The sequence below is a fragment of the Delphinus delphis genome, chromosome 10 (genome assembly GCF_949987515.2).
Source record: "Delphinus delphis chromosome 10, mDelDel1.2, whole genome shotgun sequence".
In the NCBI taxonomy this organism is placed as follows: Eukaryota; Metazoa; Chordata; class Mammalia; order Artiodactyla; family Delphinidae; genus Delphinus; species Delphinus delphis.
In genome coordinates this window covers 58252466-58276280 of record NC_082692.2, presented here as the reverse complement: position 1 = coordinate 58276280, position 23815 = coordinate 58252466, and the positions used below count along the sequence as shown (strand labels likewise).

The 23815-nt window shown below is 48.8% G+C and overlaps 1 protein-coding gene across 9 annotated transcripts in view; it reads left to right on the top strand.

The window, feature by feature from the left end:
- GASK1A (golgi associated kinase 1A) overlaps positions 1 to 19595 on the top strand; it is an 82413-nt gene extending 62818 nt beyond the window's left edge. For 8 of the 9 annotated variants that reach the window (XM_060022239.1, XM_060022241.1, XM_060022238.1 and 5 more), the window contains one exon: positions 14835 to 17096. In XM_060022239.1, the coding sequence (XP_059878222.1) occupies positions 14835 to 15038 (204 nt within the window). In that variant the 3' untranslated portion in view covers positions 15039 to 17096. Of the gene's footprint in view, positions 1 to 14834; positions 17106 to 17723 lie in introns of those variants that run through there. The other variant, XM_060022247.1, reaches the window with a different exon arrangement.
- Positions 19596 to 23815: the final 4220 nt, after the last annotated feature.

The window sequence follows — 23815 nt, the reverse complement described above, 5'->3', positions numbered from 1 at the left end:
TTGAGACGCCAGAACTGTCCACCTGAGGATGGACGGTGACTTTCCCCCTAGTCCTTGTCTTTTGATCACCAAGCACCCGTTTTTGTTATTTTTCTGCCTCTGAGTTCATTCATCCATCGGTGTGCTGGAACGAGCTCATATAGGCTCACAAGAATTTCAGGAATTTTATGACTTGGCTGTGAAACACAGGCGTTATTAAAATTTAAATTATATAAACTCACAATATAATAAGTTATATTAGAAACAAAGGTAATAATACTCTGAACTCATCGCTTCATAATTATTTTACATTGTACTATTATCTGAGCTCTTGAGGTTTTTTGCATCTACCTAGTAAATACTACATAATGATGAGTTACTGCATATCTCTTGCTAGCTCCACATTCATCCATGTTGGTAGCTTGAAATTGGCCAGCGTAGGAGTATTTACATCAAGGGAATCAGCAAATGCTACAAATCAGGACTCCTCCCTATTCCCTGAGAGCTGGTTGTTAAACATTTATCAGCACGCTACTGTTGGTAATGTTTTATCCTTGAATCAAGTAGGATTCAAGATGGTTGCATAATTCGGAAAAGAAAGTCGAGGTGGAGGAGAGACAGAATGGGAGAGGGGAGAGATAAAGGGATGATAATGGTCCAGCTTGGGCCCTGAAGAATGAGAAGGAAGCCACAGGGCCAGCTGAGGCCTCTGCTGGGCCAGGAGTTAACCCTGGAGTTTTCGGGGGTCCTGGAGAAGGGGTTGGCGATCAGGGCCCAGAGGTTAACAGGGGGACTGCAGCCATCAGCTATTTACTAAGTGACCTGTGAACAGCCAGTGTGGCTGTTCTGGGACCTGTGAGCTGGATGTCAGCCGTGGAGACACGAGTGGGAAAATGTGGCCAGAAAGAAAGACAAAAAACGATTAGAGCGCAAAGCAGGTGGATATGTGTGCTAAATGCACACCAAGGCAGCCCCCATTTCTGTAGGGACCCCTGTTGAGGAAAGAGATCAATACTAGCCCTCAATTTACCTACTGGGGTGAGTGGACGCACCACAGAACGAGTTCAGTGCCGTAACCGGGTAGCCAGGGACTGATGCGCCCTCTTTGGTCCATATAAGGTTGGTTCAAAATGTGTTTTAGAAAATTCTCAGACCACATTTAATACTCTGGAGATTTCTCATGAAATCCCACTTCCTTTGAAACATTGGATGGTTTAGTAACATGGGGCCTTCATTCCCACGTGGCAGGAATCCTCCTGAGCTGAGTAGCTGCTGCCCCCTTTAAAGGCTGCCATACTCTCCTTTTGGCCGAAGACCATACCTCTTAATTGTCTAACACCCACCCCCGAACGCTTGGATGTTACCTGTCTGCCTGTGGATGTTTGTCTCCAGTCACTGGACTAGCTGGGCTCCCACGATACTCGCAGCTCCTCTAACCCTTGTCTCGTGGCTGCCCTTGTGGAGGGAGGAATGTGGGCCCTGGTGGTTGGCATGGGCTTTGGCATCAGACAGACCTGGGTTTGAACCCCCTGCCCACAGGCCCCTTGCCACTGTGTGACGCTGAGCAGATTAGTTTGCCTCTCTGAGCTTCACTTCTCTCACCTCTAAAGGGGACCGGGTGTCCCAACCTTATGCCCTTGGGCACATGGTAGCTCTGAATTGCCAGCATCTGCATCTTCGGGCTCTGCGCCCTGAGCCTGCTCTGCGCAGGGTGTGACCAGCTGAGGGCTGGGAATTAATGCCCTCCAGACAGTGTGGCCTGCCATCTAGCCTGGGATGCAGGGGTTTCCCGGACCAGACTTACAGTCCTGGTTAAAGTGGGAGAGCTGGTCATGCTCCCTCCAGGAGCTGCCCTCCTGTGACTGATGGGAGCTGGTGTGTAAAAGCCCCTGGGGTAGCTCTGTGGTGCAATTCCATGTGTCTCTCAGTTCCCTACCAGGACCGAGCCCTAGTTACCCACAGTGGTCATTGCTGGCCCTCCCTGTCTCCCTTCCCTTCTCCTTGCTTGTGTTTTTGAATTAGCTCACAGATAAACTGGTTTTGCTTTGAATTCTTGTCTCAAGGTCTGTCTCTGGGGGGAGCCCAGCTTCCATCAGATAACACTGACCTTGTGTGCTTTGTGCATGCAAGGTCATTCACGTAATGTACTTCATATAGCGCCTGGCGGGTGGCCCAAGCTCAATAATAAACAGGCACTGTCTCCAATACTTTACAGGAATTAACTCATCCAATCCTCATGGCAACCTTACTAGAGAGATACTACGTTTCTCCCTGTTTTAAAGTTGAACAGTTGAGGCCGAGAGAGGTTAAGTTACTTGCCCAAGGCCATGGCTAGTGGAGCTGAGATACAGCCTGGACGGTCTGACTCCAGAGCTTACCCACTTACTCACAGAGTCCTCTTCACCTAGCCATGAATGAGGGCAGGAAGAGGGGGTGCTTACAGGGATGCCCTGGGGCTTTGAGCTCGGAGGCCCCTCCTTGCAAAGCCCCAGTCCAGCTGATGTGCAGGCAGCAGCTTTCGGCCCACACAGAGCCCCGCTGTCCATCTGTGGAGGCTGTGGTGTGGAGCCTTTCCCCAGCTGCCAAGCCCTGCCATGGGGGTGGAAGGTTCAACAGCCAAAGCACACGCAGGTTGGGTGTGTGTGGTCAGACGCAACTCGGCTGGCCTCGTGCCACCTCTTCCTGGGTTTGCTGAACACCAGGCAAGTCAAACACCCCTGTCTGGAGGATGCCGCCTTCCTAGAAACCACAGGCAAGTTGGAGAGAGGCGGGGCTGTGGGTTTCCCAGCCCAGGAACCTGAGGTCCCTTCTGACCAGAAGCCAGGTACAAACTCCACATGCAGCGCACTCTGCAGTATGCTTGCTCGTCTGTTTTGTCTCATCCAATATAAACCCTTGTTATTCTGTGTTTATGTATCACAACATAACATTTGCCCAGACACAAAATACACAAACACATTCCTCGTATCGCACAAACCATACCCCGTGCTTTGCAAATCCCCCGTAACACTCTGTATTAGTGATTGCTGAAGTAATGCCACGTAACAAACCTCTCCGAAACTCAATGGCTTGAGACACCAGCTCTTGATTTCTTGCTCCAGGGTCTGTGGGTCAGCTGGGCTCAGCTGAGCTTGACCCAAAGCTGTGGGTTCAGGTCTGCTCGTCGTTTCTCATTCTGGAGCCCAGGCTGAAGAGGAAGCACCACCTGGGGCAATCCTTCTAATGGGGAAGAAGCCCAAGGGCTCAGCCAAACTGCAGAAGCACATTTAAGGCCTCTGCTGATGTCACTTCTGCTAATATTCCCTCGGCTAGAGTTAAGTCAGTGGCCAAGCCCAATGTCAGGGAAGGGAAGTACACTCTGTTCAGAGTAGAAGGGGGAGCAAACACTTGTTAGACAATAGTCAGATCAGTCAACACGCCCCCAAAACACACACTGTACATAAACTCACACATGAACATAGCCACATACATGCTATAGCCACATATGTGCACACCATTCACATCAACCCACATACTCTCCATGTGGTGTCTGTACACTGCTGTGGGCAACTGGGGCTCAATCCCGGAGACCTTTGGGGGAATATGTAGAAAACGCCTCAAGTCGTCCCGCCCAAGGGCCAAAGAAGCTGGGCCACTAACTCCCAGCCATCGCTGGTTGAGACTGCTCCTGAGGGCATTGACTTCCGGGAACCTCTAGACTGGTCCATGCTCCTGCAGCCAGAAAGGGGCAAAGGCAGAGAGCTGCAGGCACTTGGGGTAGAAAGCCATCAGTATGCACAGGAGTAGTGAGTGCCAAAGAGCGGAGATGGGTCCCAATAGCATCTGCTGCTCCCAGTGAATGATCAGTCAAAACCAAGTTTCAGCAGGCTGGCGTGACCAGGATGGTGTTCTTGATTAATAAACTGGTTTCTCTAAGAAAGATAAAGGACTGATAGTGAGTGGGTGCCCTCCCACCCCACCCTGGGCTGTGTCATCAGGAGAAGTAAGACCAAGAGAGAAAGTCAGTGAGAAGCTGGTTGTACTCGCTGGGCACAGTGGGTGGGAGAGTGTGTATGTGTGTTGCTGGGGGGAAGGGGCTCAAAGAGCTCTACTCGCCTTCCTGCCAGGGCTACTTGCTGCCAGAGTTGCATTCACTCTGGTGAGAGACACAAAGTCCTCCTCCTCTTGGGACAGTGAAGGTGGCACAGCCAACCGTGTTTGGGAGGAGCTATGACCATCACATCCGCCGTAAGCCAAATCCAGCCCAAGGGCTGTTGTGCCTGGACCCAAGAGGGCCTTCTACCCAGAGGCCAGAGGGAGAGAAGGAAGTGCTGGGGGCTTGGGCACGTTTGCATTTTCCCCTTTTAGACAGGCTTCTTTTCTCACGCCCTGCTTCCTCTTAGGGGGCATGTGCTTGGCTCGGCTGGGTGAGAAGCTATGGAGAACTCGGACAGCCTGTGAGAGAGCAATGTTCGCTCACGGAAGTCATTCTGCAGCTTCTGCTTATGAAGGGCCTTCATGTTCTGGAAAGTCCAGACCCCAGAAAGCCTCGGCTCCCACCAACCTGGTCCAGGCCGCCATCTTTTCTTACCTGGACTTGTCTCCCCACCTCCGCTTACGTCCCCCTCCAATCCAGTCTCCTTACAGAAGCCGGAGTGATGTCTTGGTTTCGTTTCCCCCAGGCAGACCCCGAGACCAGGATTCCACTGTGGTGGTTCATCTGCAAGGGGACCCCAGGAAACACCTGTAGTGAAGAGGAAAGTGAGATGGAGGGAAGGCAGCCAACAAAGGGCGTCAACAAGCGGGTCACCACTGTGGGCGACTGGGGCTTAGTTCCACAGGAACATTCTGAGAAATGGTATAAAATACACGTTCAGAGTTAGCCCACGAAGAGGTGAGGGATGCGAGGTATTTATAGCGAAATCTCCCCTTGGTCTTTGGTTGAGGGCTGTTCCTGGAGGTGTTAATTCCCTGGCATTTGGAGAAAGCCCCTGGGCAAAGCTTACAGCAGCTGGAAGTTGGAGGGAGACCTCTGAAGTTCGCAGACAACTGGTCAGGTAGAGAACATACCTCTTTTAGGATTGTAAATCAGATTGTGTTACTTCCTCGTTACCATAAGGCAAAGCATCTCGATGCCCTCGGTATCAGGTTCTGCAAGGACCCACGTGATCCATCCCTGTCTGCTGTCTCTAGCCCCGCCTCTTGGCACGTGGCCTCGGTCAGTTTCTTCAGGTGCAAGAGCCTGACATGCCTCCGACTCCTCCTCCCTGGGGCCTCAGCTCTCCTGACTCTACTTCCCCATTGTTATCCTCTTTCTCCTTTGTGCTATCCTATCTATTTCCTTTCTGACTCCCAGCACAGTATGTAAATTTTATTTTATTTATTTGTTCATTTCTGTCGCTGTGTTTTGTTTACTACCACATCCCCAGCACCTAGCACAGGGCCAAGCTCTTGGTTTGGTCCTAGATAAGCACTTGTTGAATGAGTGAACGAGTGGATGAATGGATGAACAAATCAATGAATGAATCCAGGGTCTCTGTACGACTTCCTATCTAGGTGCTGCTGTGTTCTGTTTCCTCAAATGTCACTCCTTCCTCTAGACTGAGAAGAATCCCAAGGCCTTCTCCATTTCTTTTCGGGTCTGGTAGAGAATCTTAGAGGCAGAAAACAATGTGACAGTCATTTGTCCAGCCCTTGCCTCTGGCACGTAATTAACTTATGCATCCAGAACAGATGACAGCATAAAATGCTGCCTGACGTCCTCCACATCAGGTCCCGTGCCAGCACTTAGCATGTGTTGATGCATAACAGCCCTAGGGGGGCACAGTATTTTTAGCTCCTTTCCACAGGTGAGGAAACAGGCTTAGAAGGGCTAAGGAACTTGCCCACAGTCACGAGGCCTTAAGTGTTGGAGCTGGGATCGAATCTAGTGCGGCTTGGTCGTAGAGGGCATACCCTTGCCCTCTTTGCTGACTTAACTGACTCTGGAAAAGTCATTTCTTCTAGGTCTCTTTGGGTTAAGGTTGGCCCATTTCCTTCCCGGGGAGCCGGGTTCAGTCATTTGTGATCCTGTGTGTGTTCCTTATTTTGAGTTCAAGTCTATGGTTCATGGCATCTCCTCTGGCTTGGGCTCCCTGGAACATCAGGTGTTGTGGCAGTTAGAGAGGAGCCCAGATCCGTGACCACTGCCGACCTCTCAGGCTTCCAGCCGGTGACATGAAATATAATAGTAGCTACCGTTTATGGAGTGCCCACACATGAGCTCCTTCAAGTCCTACAACAGACCCAAGAGATGGGTGCTGCACTCCTCCCTCCTGCACAGGTGGTACAGCCAACGGTGGAGGGGTGAAACAGCCCGCCCGGACAAGGGTGTTTAAAGGGTGACATCAAGCATCTTTACATATATTTAAAAGCAGGACCTCGATTAGGCTGAGGTGTGATGGGCAGAATTCTAAGATGGTCTCCAAGATAACCACCCCCCTTAGCGTTAACTCCTGTCCTTGAGTAGGAATGAGACCTGCGAATAGATGGAATATCATTTCAGTGATTAGGTTATCAATCAGTTAACTCTGGGTGTTTATTTTTTAATTGAAGTATAATTGACCTACAACACTATGTTAGTTCCAGGTGTACAACATAGTGATTTCATATTTCTGTACATTACAAAATGATCACCACGATAAGTCTAGTTTCCATCTGTCACCATACAAAGTTATTGCGATATTGTTGAGGTTACTAATCAGTTAACTTTCAGTTAATCAAAAGGGAGATTCTCCTGGGTGGGCCTGAGCCAATCAGGAGAGTCTTTCAAAGATGAAGCATCAGAGAGATTTTCCTGAGGGCCTCGAGGAAGAAGGTAAACAGCCACGCTATGAACTGCCTATGGGGAGGGGCGGCCTCTGGAAGGACCCTGAGATCTCAGGGAACATAGTCTTAAAACCACGAGGAATGGTTTCTGCCAACAACCTGACTGAGCCCAGGAGAGGAGCCTGAGTTACAAAAGAGATGCAGCCCCGCCTTGAGTTCAGCCTGAGACCCTGGGCAGAGAAACCGGCAGAAACGGGACAGAATTCCGACCCACGGAAACCGAGTTAATGAGTCATTTTTAAGTGACTAAGCTCATGGTCATTTGTTATGCAGCAATAGAAAGTGAGTTCGTGAGGCAAGGGAGGGGCCCCAGGTGCAAACATTTTAGGAGTGCCTGTCTGCTGTGCGTGTCCCTGGCAGCGAGAAGCACTTTCTTCTGCCTCACCCTCATCCTGCCTCTTTTTAGATTTTTTTTTAATCGTTCATATCCTTTGCCCCATTTTCTGTTGGATTGTTGATCTTTTTCTTAATGACTTTAAGAGCTTTATATAGATTAAGGAAATTAGGCTTTTGTTTTCATTGCATTGTAATATTTCTCTCAGGTTCCATTGTCAATTAAACTTTGTTTCTAGTCTTTCTGCTGTGCAGAAATTCAAAAAATTTTTTAATGTTGTTAACATTATCAGGTTTTTCTTTTATGATTTCTAGGTTAGTGTACTATGTTTTAAAGGGCCATCCTCATTTCAGGGTTATTTAAAAAATTCTCCCATGTGTTTACATATATTTTTGATCCATCTGGAAGTTATTTTGGAATAAGAGATCAGGTGCAAAACAATGATTTTTTTTTCAGATGGCAGCCCAAATGTCCCAGCACCATTTGTTGAAAAATCGTTCTTTCCCCCAGTTTGAAATGCTGTCTTTATCATATAGCCAATTTCCATATGTACTAAAAAGTCTATTTCTGGACTCTTCTGTTCCAGTAAAGGGTCTATTTATGTGTCAGAATCACACTGTTTTAATTATCATGCTTTATATTTTAAGTTAATAACTGGGAGTGCTCGGTCTTTCTCATTGCTCTTTTTTAAGGTTTTTCTGATATTCTTGCATACTATTCTTCTGTGAAATTTAGAGTCAGCTTGTTACTTCCTTTGCCTTCCCAAGTCCTTTTGGGACTTTACTGGAATCAAATTAAATTTGCATGGACTAACAGAGAGAGCGTTTACATCCTAAAATACAGGGTCATTCTAGCCAAGGACAGGCTATGTCTTTCCATTTATTCCTGTTCCTCAGAAGCATCTTGATGTTTTCTTGAGCTAGATCTTCACTTCCATGTTGGGATGATACTGTTATTTCATCTTCTTGTGACCACTGAAAATGGCCTCTTTCCTTCCATTATATTGTTACTGACCTGGGTTCTTGGACTCTTTAATCAATAGAAGTTTTTTATAACATCTTTATTGGAGTATAATTGCTTTACAATGGTGTGTTAGTTTCTGCTTTATAATAAAGTGAACCAGCTATACATATACAATGAAAAGACAACCTTCAGAATGGGAGAAAATATTTGCAAACGAAACAACTGACAAAGGATTAATCTCCAAAATATACAAGCAGCTCATGCAGCTCAATATCAAAAAAACAAACAACCCAATCCAAAAATCGGCAGGAGACCTAAATTAATAGAAATTGATAAGAAGTCAGATGAGAAATTCAGGCAAGGCTTTATTGGAGCTCGTGCTGCAGCACACGGGCGCGAAAACAAGAAACAGGTGCCCTTGCTCACTTCCCAAGGCGAGGGCGAGCTGGTCCCTTAGATGGGGTGAGGCTGGGGGCGGATGGGTGGGTTGGACAGGAGGCGTAGCTTAGGTGGTCTGCACACCCCCTTGGTGGTGCTGTGTGCAGGGGTCATGCGCGCGGGGCCCTGCTTTTGCGGGGCCCTCCTTTTGCTCCCGGCACCTCAGAAGTGACAGTTGGTTTGTGACCTTTTTGTATCTTATTGTTCATACTTTGCCCCACTGAGCCTGTGTGCAGTTATTTTTAGTCCCTTATAGTTTCTTTGTATTGCAAGCACTCTGGTGAAGGGTCCCAGGTCCCAGCCTATCTCAATATGTTCTGGCCCGTAGCTCTTGGTCTGTGTGAAGGATATTATTTTTGTGTCATAGTTTGGTTACTGGCCTCTTGCTTACTTCGTACTGCTTCTAACAGTTGCTTGGTTTATGCCAAGTATACGATCATTTCTTCTGTAATGAATGCACTTTGTCTCCTCATTGCCTCTTCTTTCTTTCTTCTTACCTCACTACAGTTGTGGTGCCTCTAGATTAATGGTAAATAGTAATGGGATGATGGACTTGACTTGTTTCTTTTTGGGACAATTTCTAGTGTTTTGCCATTAAACATCATGCTGGCTTTTGACTGAAGAACTATTTGCTATTCTTGTTTTATTAGAGTTTTTCTTGTCAGGAATGGATGTAAAAATTATATCAAATGCCTTTTGAGTATCCAGGGAGGAGCTCACAGTACTCCCCCCTCTAGTGTATTGATGTGGGGACGTTTTGTGAAAGGTGTTCCCATGGTGACTCATCCCAGCTTTCTTGATTGGAACCTATTTTGCTGTGGTGGATTCATCTTTTCACGGCTGCTGGGTTTTGTGTTGATGTTTAAAATGTAGGGTGATCTACAGATGTCTTTTTAGATAAGGTCTAGTTCTTCTCAGACCATCTCCTCAAAGCCCACCAGCCAGTCTATTCACCCACATCCAGAGCTGGTGCTGGGACCTCTGGCCTCAGGCTTGGGGCAGATGAGGCATCCAGATGTTCCTCCCCTGGGCCTCCGGGAAGGTTGCCCTCTGTCAGGACACCAGGGGAGAACTGCAGAGGGAGTCATCAGAGGAGAGTAAGAGTCAGTACAGAGTAACCCACACCTCCCCCACCCCGACCTCCCCAAAGCCTCACGAATTCTTTAACAGACCAGCCTGCTGCCCTCCTTGGACAGAGATGCTGCCACTCTGGGGCAATCTGGCAGTGAGCTGGCCCGGCCAAGAGCCACCCTTCCCATCCAGAAGAACCTGGGCCTGTGACTGTCCCCAGGTGAGGGGAAGGTCCTGCATAGGGGGCAGGGCCACCAGGGACAGCAGGCAGTTCTTCTGGAATCCACCAGACTCAGATCAGGCACTGGCTGAGGAACGCGTCTTGGCCCAGGAGCCTGGTGGATGGGTTAGAGGACTCGGGCCACCCCTCGTGCCCTGTGCTGGGCTCCTCCCAGACCTCCCCTCCCCACAGCTGGGCCTGGTGTCCCTCTTGGCAGACTGCAGTGTCTTGTCCCACCAGATGTCCTGTTTGGGGACCCCAGAGCCAGGCCTCCCCCCGAAGCCTTCTGGTGTTGGTATCCTGGGCAGGGATGTGGGGCTCACCTGACAGGCAGGCTTTCAGTGATAGTCCTCACGTGAAGCACCCCCCGATCCTTCCTGCTGTCAGCCAGCTATGCGCTTCATTCATTCAGCCTTTCACTCAGAAAACCTCAGCTGAGTCTCGTTGTGCAGAACAAGTGCTGGGGATCAGGCTGAACCATATCTGCTCTTTTGCATTGGGGAGCTTGTACTCTCTGGTGCCAAAAAACGTGCATCTGCCACCCAGTCTGACTCAGTGGCCAGAGCCAGACTTGCCTGGGTCTGAGTCTAGGCGCCACCGCTTTCTTTCTTTTTTTTGTCCACGCAGGCATGTGGGGTCTTAGCGTGGCGTGTGGGATCTTAGTTGCCCGACCAGGGATCAATCCCGCGCCCTCTGCGTTGGAAGCGTGGAGTCTTAACCACTGGACTGCCAGGGAAGTCCCTAGGTGCCACCACTTTCGCTCTGTGGGACCCTAGGCACGTTACTAGCCTCTGTGACTCAGTTCCCTCATCTTTGAAATGGGGATAATAACTGTATCTGGCTCCTGGCTGCTGGGAGGGGTTAAATGAGTGGTGATGGGTAAAGCACTCAGAGCGGTACCCAGCACAGAGTAAGGGCTTCACAACTGTTTAACTAGAATTAAACAAAAACTTCACGATCATCCAACTCTGCTAGGTTCATCAGAAAACCAAAACTGCAAAGGAGTATCATTTTTTCTTGGTAACTCCTCATTTTTTCAAAAAGGGGGAAAAAAATCAAATCCTGAAGCAATTTGGGAATGAAGCTTAAGCTTGGTCCTGCTTGACTACTGCAGTTTAAACTGAATTTCTCTTCAGTGGAAAAAAGTTCCCAGACAGCGTGGCAGATTAATCACACTGGCAACTGCACCTGGCCAGCCCCTTCCTGTTCAGCATTCAAATGGGTGTAGATTTGGGGACGCCAGCGCCGCCTGTATCACATGGGCTGTTATTCCTCGTAGCTTCCAGCATTTCAACTTGCAACGCTGCAGCGAGTTGAAATCTGCACAGGGTCAGGGAGCGTTTGGCAGGAGAAAGGGGGTTTGGCTGGCTGTGCATCAGGCATCACGTGAAATCCAGAGCAGTTACCGTATTTCAGTCTTGCTAGAACTGTCCTGGCATTTATTCTCCCAGCCAAAGAGGACTTGGTAGGTGGTGTCCATCTCACAGATGTGTCTGCACTCCAGAAACCAGGCCTGCACGTAGAAGAGAGTGGCTAGATTGTCATGGCGTTGCTTTATTTCAGACTCTGGTTCTCAGGCCTATAGGTGGGGTGGGGCCGGGGCTTCTGGAGGGAGGAACCCTGAGATTCCTCCAGGCCTTCGGGCCTGTCCCTTCCAGGGCCCTCCAGGACAACCACCCTTGCTTTGTTTACATCATCACCTTGTGTGGTCCTCAGTGAGGTCCTGAGGGAGCATCACTGCTCCACTTTGTGGATGAGAAAACTGAGGCGTAGTGGGGTTAACTAACTTCCTTAGGTCATGGAGTTAGGACACAGTGGAGCCACGATTCACCCCCAGATCACCTGGGCTCCAAACCAGGGTCACAGGCATGGCCCAGATTGTAGGCCAAATTCCCCTCTCTGTGTTTCTGTATGGCCCATGAGCTAAGAATGGTTTTAGCATTTTTAAGTGGTTGAAAAGCTCAAAAGAAGAATATTTTGTGACATATAAAAATTATATGAAATTAAAATGTCAGTGTATGTAAATAAAGGTTTTTTGGAACATAGCTATGACCATTTGTTTGCATATTAGGTAGAATACGTACAATATGCACTACAGAGGCAGAGGTGGGTAGTCGTGACAGAGACCATATGGCCTCCAAAGCCTAGAGTATTTACTGTCTGGCCCTTTATAGAGAAAGCTTGCCGACCTCTGTTCTAAACCTCTGTGTGGGCAGCCTCGAAGGCTCCTGCTGAGGAAGGCATGTGTGTGAATGCATGGAGGAGGACCACCCTCACCCGCTAAGTTCTAGGACCATATGGAGAAATATGGGGGCGTGATACTAGCCTCAGGTGGATTCAAAAATTGTTAGGGCAAATAGAGGTCTCTGGGGCATATGCCGCAGGGCTCCGTCCTCAGCCCTGTCCCGGTCAACACTTGTGTTACGAGCCTGAGCGAGGATACTGGGGCTCCCAGCTGATTGCTCTCGTTCCTTCTGCACAGAGCCCTGGTGTGATTCACCTTCCCCCCATGCCTGGGCGCAGAGGTCTGTGCATCCCTGACTGCCACTGGACCAGGGATGATCCTGTGTCCAAATGTGGTCCAGTCAGGCTGAAAGGAAGGACTTCTATTCCGTGACTGTTGGGGGATAGCTTCCTTTTCTCTCCTCGCCTCCCCGCCCCTCCCTCCCTCCCTTCCTGTGTCTCTATCTCCTTCTCTCTAGACATAACAAGGAAAAACATACCCACAACAGCCACCTGCAGGCTTCCTGAGACAACAAAGGGATGTCCTTAACATTGTGCGGGTACAGTGAGAGGCAGAAAGAAACCCGAGTCCTTACCGTGACAGTAGGAACTGCTAAATCCCCCCGCTGCCCCACCACGAGACTTCCTGCGGTAGATGATCTTAATTTCCCCTACAGTTAAAGCCATTTTGAGCCAGGCTTTTCTGTTACTGGTAATTGTTGTTCTCCAAAGTCTGGGAGACCAAAGCAGTGACTGTCTGCGCCGGGGGCTCATTCGTGGGCTCGCTGCCTGGACAGGGCTCTGGCCGTTTGCCCCCGGCCAAGCTGGGCCTGTCCTCCAGGTTTGGGACAGTAGCTGGGACTGTTTAACACTGTCTCGTTTCTGGACTCCGGTTTTGTGAGGTTGATTGGTGAATAGAACTATAGTTATTTTCTGGCTTGTGTAGAAGGAAATCAATTTTGTATTTCTTCAGAATATGTGAGAGTTTCCTACAAAGGGAGATGGAAATGGAGGGAGACCTTTTCCGGCCAGCGCTGAGCTGGGCCCGAGTGGACTGCGAGGGGGCTGGCCCGGCTTTGATGAGCGCCGCATCCTGGGGCTTATAGGTTGTGTTGTCCCCCCAACCCCGCCCCCGTCCCCTCTGCCATTTGTGGAGGGGGTTGGCTGCATGTGGCAGAGGGAGGCACGATGGTGGTGCTGGCTAAAGCTGGATCAGATCTGCGGCTTGGGTTGGCAGAACAGCCTCCTTCACAGTTTTGAAAGCTCTTCTCCAGCCTTAACTAGTGTAATGATGGGGACCTCACTTGACCTCTAACTGGCTCACCCTTCCCGACCTTCAGGGAAGCAGGGCAGGATAACAGAGAGCACTGGGCTCAAGCCAGGCAGACCTCGGTTCAAATCCCAGCTGTACTGCTTTCACATGTAGGACCTTGGGCAAGTCTGGGGTCAGTGTCCCCCTGTGTAAATGGGGACAATAATATTTCTCTTGCAAGGCTGCAGTGAGGAGTGGGTGAGATAGAGATGCAGCAGTGATGCCGGTCATCTGAGTGATGTCTTCTGACCCCACCAATTCTCCAACTCCAGCTGGGTGTACAATTTGATTCTGACACTATCCACCTGGACTCAATGTCGGATCCCACAAGTGAAGGGCTCATTCCCACAAGACTGCTGATTCAGATACCAGTCACAAATCCTGGGCCACCCGGACTTCTGACCAACTGGCTATAAGTTGGGGGTTCTCGTGACCCCCTCCTCATGTTTAATAATTTGCTAGAGTGGCTCATAGAACTCAGGAAAACGCTTTACTTTTGTGTACTGGTTTATTACAAAGGATGTAAGTGAGCAGTCAGTTGAAGAGGTACATGGGGTGAGAGGTCTGGAAGGGTCCCAAGTATACAAGCCTGTATGTCCTCATGGAGTCGGAGTGCATCACCCTCCTGGCATGTGGGTGTGTTCTCCAACCTGGAAGCTCCCCAAATCTCACTGTTGAAGACTTTTTATAACCCAGTTTCCAGCTCTCCTACTCTTCCCAGAAGTTGGAGGGTAGGGTTGAAAGTTCTGCTCTCTCCTTGTCTATCTGGCAATCAGCCTGAAGTGATCTAAGGGCCCCGCTGAGTCACCTTATTAAACTCTGATATGGTCAGAGGGTTTATTATGAATAACAAAAGACACTCATATCACTGAGCAAATTGCAGGGGTTTTAGGAGCGCTGTGCCAGGAACCAGGGAAGAGACCATATTTCTTATTAAAGCACATCGTGATCATCCCTGAGGGAGCGTCATTGCTCCCATTTTAGGCATCCAGTGTAAGAGGAGCCAGGAACAGGAATGCTCTCCTTCCTGACTTTGATTCAGGCCTCCTGCAGGGTGAAAGCACTGTCCTAAGGCAGGAGCTGCCTGGATGGTCATTAAAAGATTTTTACCTCTGTAAAGGGAGGAACCCCTGATGTAGCATTTGCTGATTAAAGAGAAAGTGGTCATGTGTGGGTCTCCCCAGGCAGACGAGACAGTCAGCCCCAGGCTGGAGCTCAGGGCCAGTGGCAGAGATTAAGCAGAGAATGTTGGGTGGAAATCCACGCAGTGTGAGCAAGCAGTCCTGGTGCAGGGCAGGCTGGCTGAGGAGCAAGCAGAAGCCCTGTCACAGCCGGAGGCCAGCAGCAGAGCTGACCAGTGCCAAGATCCCTGAGGATGGCCCCCAGCGTGTGGCCCCAGGGCTCCGGCGGCCCGAGTGCTGGGCCCTCAGAGGACGGTGTCCCCGCAGGTCCATGACCGCCTGGATCGCTATTGCTGCGGCTTCGAGCCCGAGCCCTCGGACCCCTGTGTGGAAGAGAGGCTCCGAGAGAAATGCCGGAACCCGGGGGAGCTGCGGCTGGTCCACATCTTGGTATGTCCCCGGGTCGCCCCAGACTCAGGTTTTCCTGTCTCCATCAGCAGATGCTGTTGGCAAGTGTCAGAGATCACGTGACCTTGGGGTGTCCCAATCCTGTTCTTTTCAGCAGCAGAACCCTTTAAATGTTTTCAGGAAGCCTTAATATATAGAACTGACACAGGTGGAACTTTGAGGATGTGGTTTAGGTAGGTATGGGGTGTGGGCTGGAGCTGTTGTCACTAACTCCTCTGAGCCCTGAAGACTCCGGGGACGCCCTAAGGCTCCAGGAAGCAGAGTGTAATAACCGTGTGTCTAGTAGGATGCCCTCAATGTGCCAGTAAATATGGAAACTGGGGCCTGGAGCGGGGAAGGGGGTTTCCCAAGCTGCATGTCTGGTTGGTGGCAGTGACAGGGCGCTCTCCTGGCCCCTGATGGCTCACAGGCTGGGGCTGTTGGAGGAACACTGTGCTGCCTCCTGTGAAAACTACAGCCCAGGGTGGGAAGCCGTGTGCCGTGGCCATCGGTGAGAGGCTGGTGGGGCAGAACAGCCGCTTCTCCTGCACGAGGAGCAAAGTGCCACCCTAGGGAGGGGCTGCTCTGTCTTCCCCCAGTGAGGCTGGTGTCCTCACCGCCTCACCTTGGCCAGCTGCTCTGGACGGTAGCCATCAGATGCTGCCCTGGGCCGAGCGTCAGGCAGCCCCACCAGCCTGCAGGCCAGGGCTGCCTCGTGGTGCTGCTGGGTGGTGGGAACTCTCCCTCCCCTGCCCCAGAGCCACCTCTCTCCTTCCCCAGTAAAAGGCACATATTCCTGGGAGAGGGAGGGCTTTTATATCCATCCTTTACCCCTGGTGGGCAGCTGTCTCACACATCCTTCCCGATATCAGTTTTTGGAGGGAGGAGTCATTGGGTTTCGAGAAATAGATGATCCCTGGTATGTGCAGGGGGGTGAGAGGTAGAAGAAGCAGAGAGAGGGGAAGCTGAGGTCCTGAAGACAAAGGTTCATAATTTAAGCCCAGGTTGCTGAAGAGAATTATGGGAAACTACCAGGGAATCATGGCAAATGTATAAGAACGGAGTGTGTGCATGGAGGTGGGAGCCGGAAGAGATGGCCTCCTGTTCCCACCATACCAGAGTTTTAAGGTGCTAAAGAATTCCCTGCTGCTGATTTCAGTGGGTTTTTTTTTGTTGGTTTTTTGTTTTGTTTTGTTTTGTTTTTTGCGGTATGCAGGCCTGTCACTGCTGTGGGCTCTCCCATTGCGGAGCACAGGCTCCGGACGCGCAGGCTCAGTGGCCATGGCTCACGGGCCCAGCCGCTCCATGGCATGTGGGATCTTCCCGGACCGAACCCATGTCCCCTGCATCGGCAGGCGGACTCCCAACCACTGCGCCACTAGGGAAACCCTGATTTCAGTTTTGAAGGGTTTTCAGAGGCCCTAAAACTGTGGGGACAGAGGATGGGCAGTGCTATCTGAGGATGGAGGGTGTCTTGTGTCCTCGGTGATGCTCAGGGGAACGCCTGGGACAGGGGCACAGGGCGCACGTGGGCGGGCATACGTGTGTGAGGGTGTACATGTACGATACATCCCGCAGCCTCAGCCCCTGGGTGGGCTACCTCTGCCCCTTCCCATTTCCACCCGTGCTCCTCAGCCCTTCGGCCACCAGAACAGGAATCAGTCCCTCTGCCTTGCAATTTTGCAGAAGGTGCTGTGGCTTTTGGCTACGGGTCCAGGTTTGAACCAGCCAGCTACTGATTAGCTGTGTGACCTTATGCAAATTACTTCTTTGTGCTTCTGTTTCTGTAAAATGAGGCTAATATCAGTGGCCACCTCCCAGGGTTACTGGGAGGGTTCACTGAGAGGGTGCCTGGATGTCCTAAGCACGGCAGCGGCATGGAGTGAGCTCACTGCTCAGTGCGAGGGGAGCATCTGGGCGAGTAGCAGGCTGGGTGTTGGGACTGACAGCTCAGGGCTCCCCAAGCTGCTGAGCCCCGACAGAGTCCAGGGGCACCGGCTAGGCTGCTCCCTGACTCTCCTCTGTCTCTGTCCATTTCTTGCCTGAGGTCCGGAGCAGTGATCTCTCTCATCTGGTCTACATCGATAACGCCGGCAACCTTCAGCACCCGGAGCACAAGCTGAATTTCCGGCTGCTGGAGGGCATCGACGGGTGAGGGTCAGAGCGGCTGGGTGGAGGTTCAGGGGCTGAGGCTTGATGGCCCTGCTGTAGACCTTGAACTGTGGCTCCAGAGAAGCCCACAGTCCCTCAGACAAAAGCTGCTGGGTGAGCCTCAGAAGGGGGTGAGGAGTCCTGGGAAAGCTGAGGGGATACAGCCAACAGGCCCTTCAAGTCCATGATGGGCTGCCCCCTCCCCAGTATCCAGAGGGCCTCCTGGCCCTGCACAACATGGGCTGCCCTGCTGGGGAGTGGGCAGGCTGGCCCTTCCCTGGCAGGGAGCTAGCCTGGGAGACACCTTCCCTGCTCACACCTGCAGCGGCTGGGCCTTCCTAGGGCTCCTTCTCACTTCACCCGGGCCAGCAGAGTGGATTCACCCACCCAGGGAGGTGGGACCCATCGAAAGCTCTATCCCCTGCCTGCTGTCACAGCAGAGCGGGTGGAAGGGTTCCTGGATAACTAGTCAGCAGGTGGCCCCGGAGACTTTGCGGGCTGGCTTTGCGGGCCCCCAGCTGTGCAGGTTCTGGCCGACTGGCCTGGCCTTTCACGGAAACTCTCTGAGATGGCTTTTGCTCTTCCTTTCTGTTATGGGACTGGGGGACCTTCCTCCAGGTTTCCTGAGTCTGTCGTGAAGGTTCTCGCATCAGGGTGCCTACAGAATATGCTGCTGAAGTCACTGCAGACAGACCCGGTGTTCTGGGAAAGCCAAGGCGGGCAGCAGGGCCTACGGCGGGTCCTCCAGACCCTGGAGCGGCGAGGACAGGTCCTGCTGAGCCACATCCAGACGCACAACCTGACACTCTTCAGGGACGAGGGCCCGTAAGCCCCCCACGGTCTGGGCGGGACTCTCACCTCACTGCAGGGGGAAGAAGCGGGGGCATCTCACGACATGACCTGAGTGGATAAGTGCCCATCCTCACGGCCACATTTTCTTGGGTTTACCCGCCTTGAAGACAAAAGGGAAAAGCCAGAAATCAGGAGGGCACCATGGATTCCACAGGACGTGTCATCTGCTTGGGATGGTGGAGGAGGTGGTGAGTGTTGGGTTTTCAGTCTCATCACGTTCTTTTCTGCCTGCTCAGCCCTGGCTACTTACTCCCTTGCACCAATAAATACACAAGAATGTTCTATGAACTGCCCCAGGTACTGTAAAGTCGTGCGTTCCACATGCACATGCGGAGCTGGACAACTCTGTGTGTGTGTGTGTGCATGTGTAGAGGTGTGCAGGTAGTTGTGCACGTGTGGTATGTGTGTATGCCCGCATGCATACATGAGATGAGCCTGATTAAGGATCTTCACAGAGTTGTACTTGTGGCCCAGAACTGCTCTGGCTGAAAGTGAACTCAGCTCCAAGAAATGAAACACTAAGCATTTTGTCTTTATAGGCTTTAGATGTTCAATCCTTATTCACTTATGTTTTTGGTTTAAGAATTATGAAAGTAATACATGCTCACTAAAAACAGATTCATAAATAACAGAAGCATGTAAGATAAAAAGTGAGAGTTCCAGAAACCCCCTAGAGATGTGATACGTATTTTAGTCACACTCACACTGCATGCAAATGAAAATATAATAAAGTAGGATATCTTTGTTTGTCAACTCACTATTTGTACTTTACTATGTTTACTATGTTCTTTATCCGCCAACTGGGTTGACCCAATTCTTATTCATGACTGCATGGAACTCCCAGGCAGGGACGTGTCACATTTCATTTAGCTGTTCTCATTATGATGAACATTTAGATCGTTCAGACTTTTCACCAATTCTGGACAGTGCTGCCGTGAACATCTTTGCATGGTGTGCAAGTATTTCTGCTAGCTAGGTTTCTATGGGTGGGTTTCTGCATCAAAGTATATGGGCATTCTTTATGTTCAGAGACTGCCGAATCCCCTCCAAAATGGTGGTGTCAATTTGCCCTCATACACAGAGGGTAGGGGACTTACTATTTTCCCTACACCTCGTCAACACTTGCTATTCTCAAACTTTTTGTTTTTAATTCATCTGATAGGGAAACCTATTTCTAATTTTCATTTTTTATTGAAGTATAGTTGATTTACAATATCATGTTAATTTCAGGAATACAGCAAAGTGATTCGGTTATATATCTGTAATTTCAAATTATTTTCCATTATAAGTTATACAGGATATTGAATATTGTTCCCTTTGTTATACAGTAAATCCTTGTTGCTTATGAGTTTTATGTATAATAGTTTGTATCTGTTAATCCCAAACTCCTAATTTATCCCTCCCCATCCCTGTTCCTCTTTGGTAACCGTAAGTTTGTTTACTATGTCTGCAAGTCTGTTTCTGTTTTGTATATAGATTCATTTGTATTATTTCTTAGATCCCACATATAAGTGATATATAATATTTGTCTTTCTTTCTCTGGCTTACTTCACTAAGTATAATATTCTCTAAGTCCATCCATGTTGCTGCAAATGGCAATATTTCATTCTTTTAAAAAAATATTTATTTAGGCTGCACCAGGTCTTAGTTATGGCATGTGGACTTCTTAGTTACAGCATGCAAACTCTTAGCTGTGGCATGAATGTGGGATCTAGTTCCTCAACCAGGGATTGAACCCAGGCCCCCTGCATTGGGAGCATGGAGTCTTACCCACTGGACCACCAGGGAAGTCCCAATATTTCATTCTTTTTTATGGCTGAGTAATATTCCATTGCACATGTATACCACATCTTCTTTTTTTTTTTTTTTTTTTTTTTTTACGGTACGCGGACCTCTCACTGTTGTGGCCTCTCCCCTTGCGGAGCACAGGCTCCGGACGCGCAGGCTCAGCGCCCATGGCTCACGGGCCCAGCTACTCCGCGGCATGTGGGATCTTCCCGGACCGGGGCACAAACCCGCGTCCCCTGCATTGGCAGGCGGACTCTCAACCACTGCGCCACCAGGGAAGCCCAACCACATCTTCTTAAACCAAATCGCCTGTTGATGGGCACTTGGGTTGTTTCCATGTCTTGGCTATTGTAAATCATGCTGCTATGAACATAGCAGTGCATGTATTTTTTTAAGTATAGTTTTGTCTGGATATATGCCCAGGATTAGGATTGCCGGATCATATGGCAACTCTATTTTTAGTTTTTTGAGGAAACTCTGTACCATTCTCCATAGTGGCTGCACCAATTTACATTCCCGCCAACAGTGTAGGAGGGTTCCCTTTTCTCCACACCCTCTCCAGCATTTGTTATTGTAGACTTTTTAAGGCTGGCCATTCTGACCAGTGTGAGGTGGTACCACACTGTAGTTTTTATTTGCATTTCTCTAATAATTAGTGATGTTGAGCATCTTTCCATGTGCCTGTTGGCCATCTGTATGTCTTCTTTGGAGAAGTGTCTTTTTAGGTCTTCTGCCCATTTTTTGATTGGGTTGTTTTTGTTGCTGTTGTTGTTGAGTTGTATGAGCTATTTGTGTATTTTGGAAATTAAGCCCTTGTTGGTCGCATCATTTGCAAATATTTTCTCCCAGTCTACAGGTTGTCTTTTCATTTTGTTTATGATTTCCTTTGCTGTACAAAAGCTTGTAAGTTTGATTAGTTTCCATTTGTTTAGTTTTGCTTTTATTTCTTTTGGCTTGGGAGACTGACCTAAGAAAATATTGGTACGATTTATGTTAGAGAATATTTTGCCTATGTTCTCTTCTAGGAGTTTTATGGTGTCATGTCTTATATTTAAGGCATTTTGAGTTTATTTTTGTGTATGGTGTGAGGGTGTGTTCCAACTTCGTTGATTTACATGCAGCTGTCCAACTTTCCCAACACTACTTACTGAAGAGACGGTTTTTTTCTTTTTCCCTTTTTTCCATTGTATATTCTTGCCTACCTCTGGATCTATTTATATTGTCTGATTTTTTTTCCTTCCACTGTCTCTTGATATCCTGGGAATTTTAGTTGAATGTCAGACACTGTGTATAAAATATTGCAGAAGCTCTAAATGAGCCTTTAGCTTATGGCAGGCAGGTAGAATTAGGATAGATCGTTTTAATCCAATCACAGAATGGATTGGCTATCAGTCTTTATAAGATTTGGTTTACTTTTTTTTTTAATAACTTTAAAAATAATTTATTTATTTTTGGCTGTGTTGGGTCTTTGTTGCTGCATGCGGGCTTTCTCTAGTTGCTACGAGCAGGGGCTACTCTTCATTGCGTTGGCTTCTCTTGTTGTGGAGCACGGGCTCTAGGCACGCGGGCTTCAGTAGTTGTGTCATGCGGGCTCAGTAGCTGTGGCTCGTGAGGTCTAGAGCGCAGGCTCAGTAGTTGTGGCGCACAGGCTTAGCTGCTCCACGGCATGTGGGTTCTTCCCAGACCAGAGATCGAACATGTGTCCCCTGCATTGGCAGGTGGATTCTTAACCACTGAGCCACCAGGGAAGCCCTGGTTTACTTTTAGTTCACTTTTATTCCTAGGGTTGCAGGCCTTTAGGAGTTCCATTTGAAAGCATGAGGTGCTTACCAGAGTCTGTCTCTCTCTCTCTCCTTTTTTTTTTTTTGGCCACGCGGCTTGCGGGATCTTAATTCCCCAATCAGGGATTGAACCTGCGCCCCCCGCAGTGGAAGCGTGGAGTTCTAACTACTGGACCGCCAGGGAAGTCCCAGGAGTCTTTCTTGTCAGGACTTCAAAATCGATTTTTATCTCCCATCCTTCTGAGGCCACAAAACTTCTGTTGGCTGCCACTTTCTGCTTTGTTTCTCTCAGCCTGCACTGTTTGTGAACTGGTGAATGCCTTGAGATAATAAACACGTCATTTTTCTGTACCACTGACAGGATCTTAGCCTCTCAAGCCATAGCTGTCTTAAAAGCTTGGAACTCTAATTTTTGCCTCCTCAGACCCTCCTCAGACTGCTGACATCTTTGCTCAGATTCTGTGTCACTTAAAAGCGTTTCTTTGTTGCTTAGTCTCTTTGGATGTACCATCCAAGAACCCTCATAGGCTTTGAGGGGGAAACAGCATACAATGTCAGACTCACCTTAATTACTTTTCCATATATCTCTAATCTCAGATCCTCAGACTGTGACTGTCTTGGTAACCCTCCAGTCCCCAAACAGATTTGTTTTAGTCCAGCCTTTTTAGCTGTTTTCAATGAGAGAGGTTTTTTTCCCTGCAACAAATTAATCTGGCGTTATCCTCCTTTTTTTTTGTTACTCTAAATATTGCTTCAGTGAACATCCTTACACATAAATATTTGTCTATATATCTCCTATTTTCTTAGGGTAGACTTGCCGTAATGAAAATTTCTGAGTCAAAGGGTACACCTTTTTAAGGCTTTTGATATATATTGTCAAGTTACTTTCCAAAAAGATTGTATCTATTTACATTGCCACTGTCTGTGTGTGAAGGTGCTTAACCCAAACGGTTAATTATTACTCTCTTATATAATATGCCAAGCTTCATAATAAGCAAGGATAGCTTCAAATGCCTGGAACCAATTGATTTTTACCCTTAAAATCAGAGTCGATAATCCAACATTTGTTGAAGATGGGAGCAGATGTAGTTATTGAAACATGTAATGAGATAGGCATGTTATATATGTTACAAGAAAATATTTTGTTTTGTAGAGGCAGTAGATTAGATTGCTGCCCCAATTCTTGACCTATCGCTACCTGTCTTCTTTGCTATGTGCCTTTTCACTTCAAAGCAGTGTGGTGTACATTGCTGATTCTGAGTTCAGCAATGTGACTTTCTTCGGCCAAAAGAATTGTTAGCAGACATGGTACAAGCAGAGGTGTGAGAAAGCACTTATATACAGTGGGGCCTGTGCTCTTGCTGTTTTGCCACATTCTTGAGAAGGTACACGCCTGCCCAAGTCCGTTGCATCCAGGAGGAGGGTGAGACATATGTAAGAGAACTGCCCCAGCTAAGCCGCCGCAGTCAACTCACAGACGCATAAGCAAACTGACGGAGATCAACCAGGGCAGTCCCCTGCCTGACATACACACATGGGAGTTGTAATAAAAAATGACTGTTACTGTGAGCCTCTGAATTTTGGGGTGGCTTGTGGTGCAGCAATAACCAACTGATAAGAAGGTAGCATTGCATGCATTTTACAGAGGAAAAAACTGGGGCTTAGGTAGGTTCAACACGTTTCTAGCTTATATTATCATATTAAGATGTCTCAGTAACCTATGAAATACATCCTATTAATATTATTACCATTTATGGAGAGCAAGCAATTTGCCCAAGGTCACACAGTTAGTAAGTGGTGAGTCAGATGTTGAAGCCAGGCCTCTCTCATTCTAAATTCCACGCATCACCCACCTCATCGTGCTCCTTCTACTAAAGTGGGTATAAAAGGGTGGTGTGACATAGGTAGAGGCATAAGTTAAAAATCTTGCACCCGCAGAGCTTACAACCCAAACGAGAAGACGAAGTGTACAGACACAAAACATTAAAGTATACGGTAATTTTGTATCAGTGCCGAAGACTTTCAAGGCCGTGTCTCAAGACCACTTCCTCTCAGCTTCCAACATAGTGATCTACAACTACCTGCTTGACATCTCTTAGATGTCTCAATCGTTCCTCAGACTCAATATGTCCAGAACTGACCTCATCATGTTTCCCTACATAGTCCTCTGCCAGCCTTCCCCATCTCAGTGACTGTCCACACATCCAAGCAATTGCTCAAGCCATTAATACAGATGACAACCTTGGTACCTCCCTCTCCTTTCCTCCCTGTATGCAATCCATCACAACT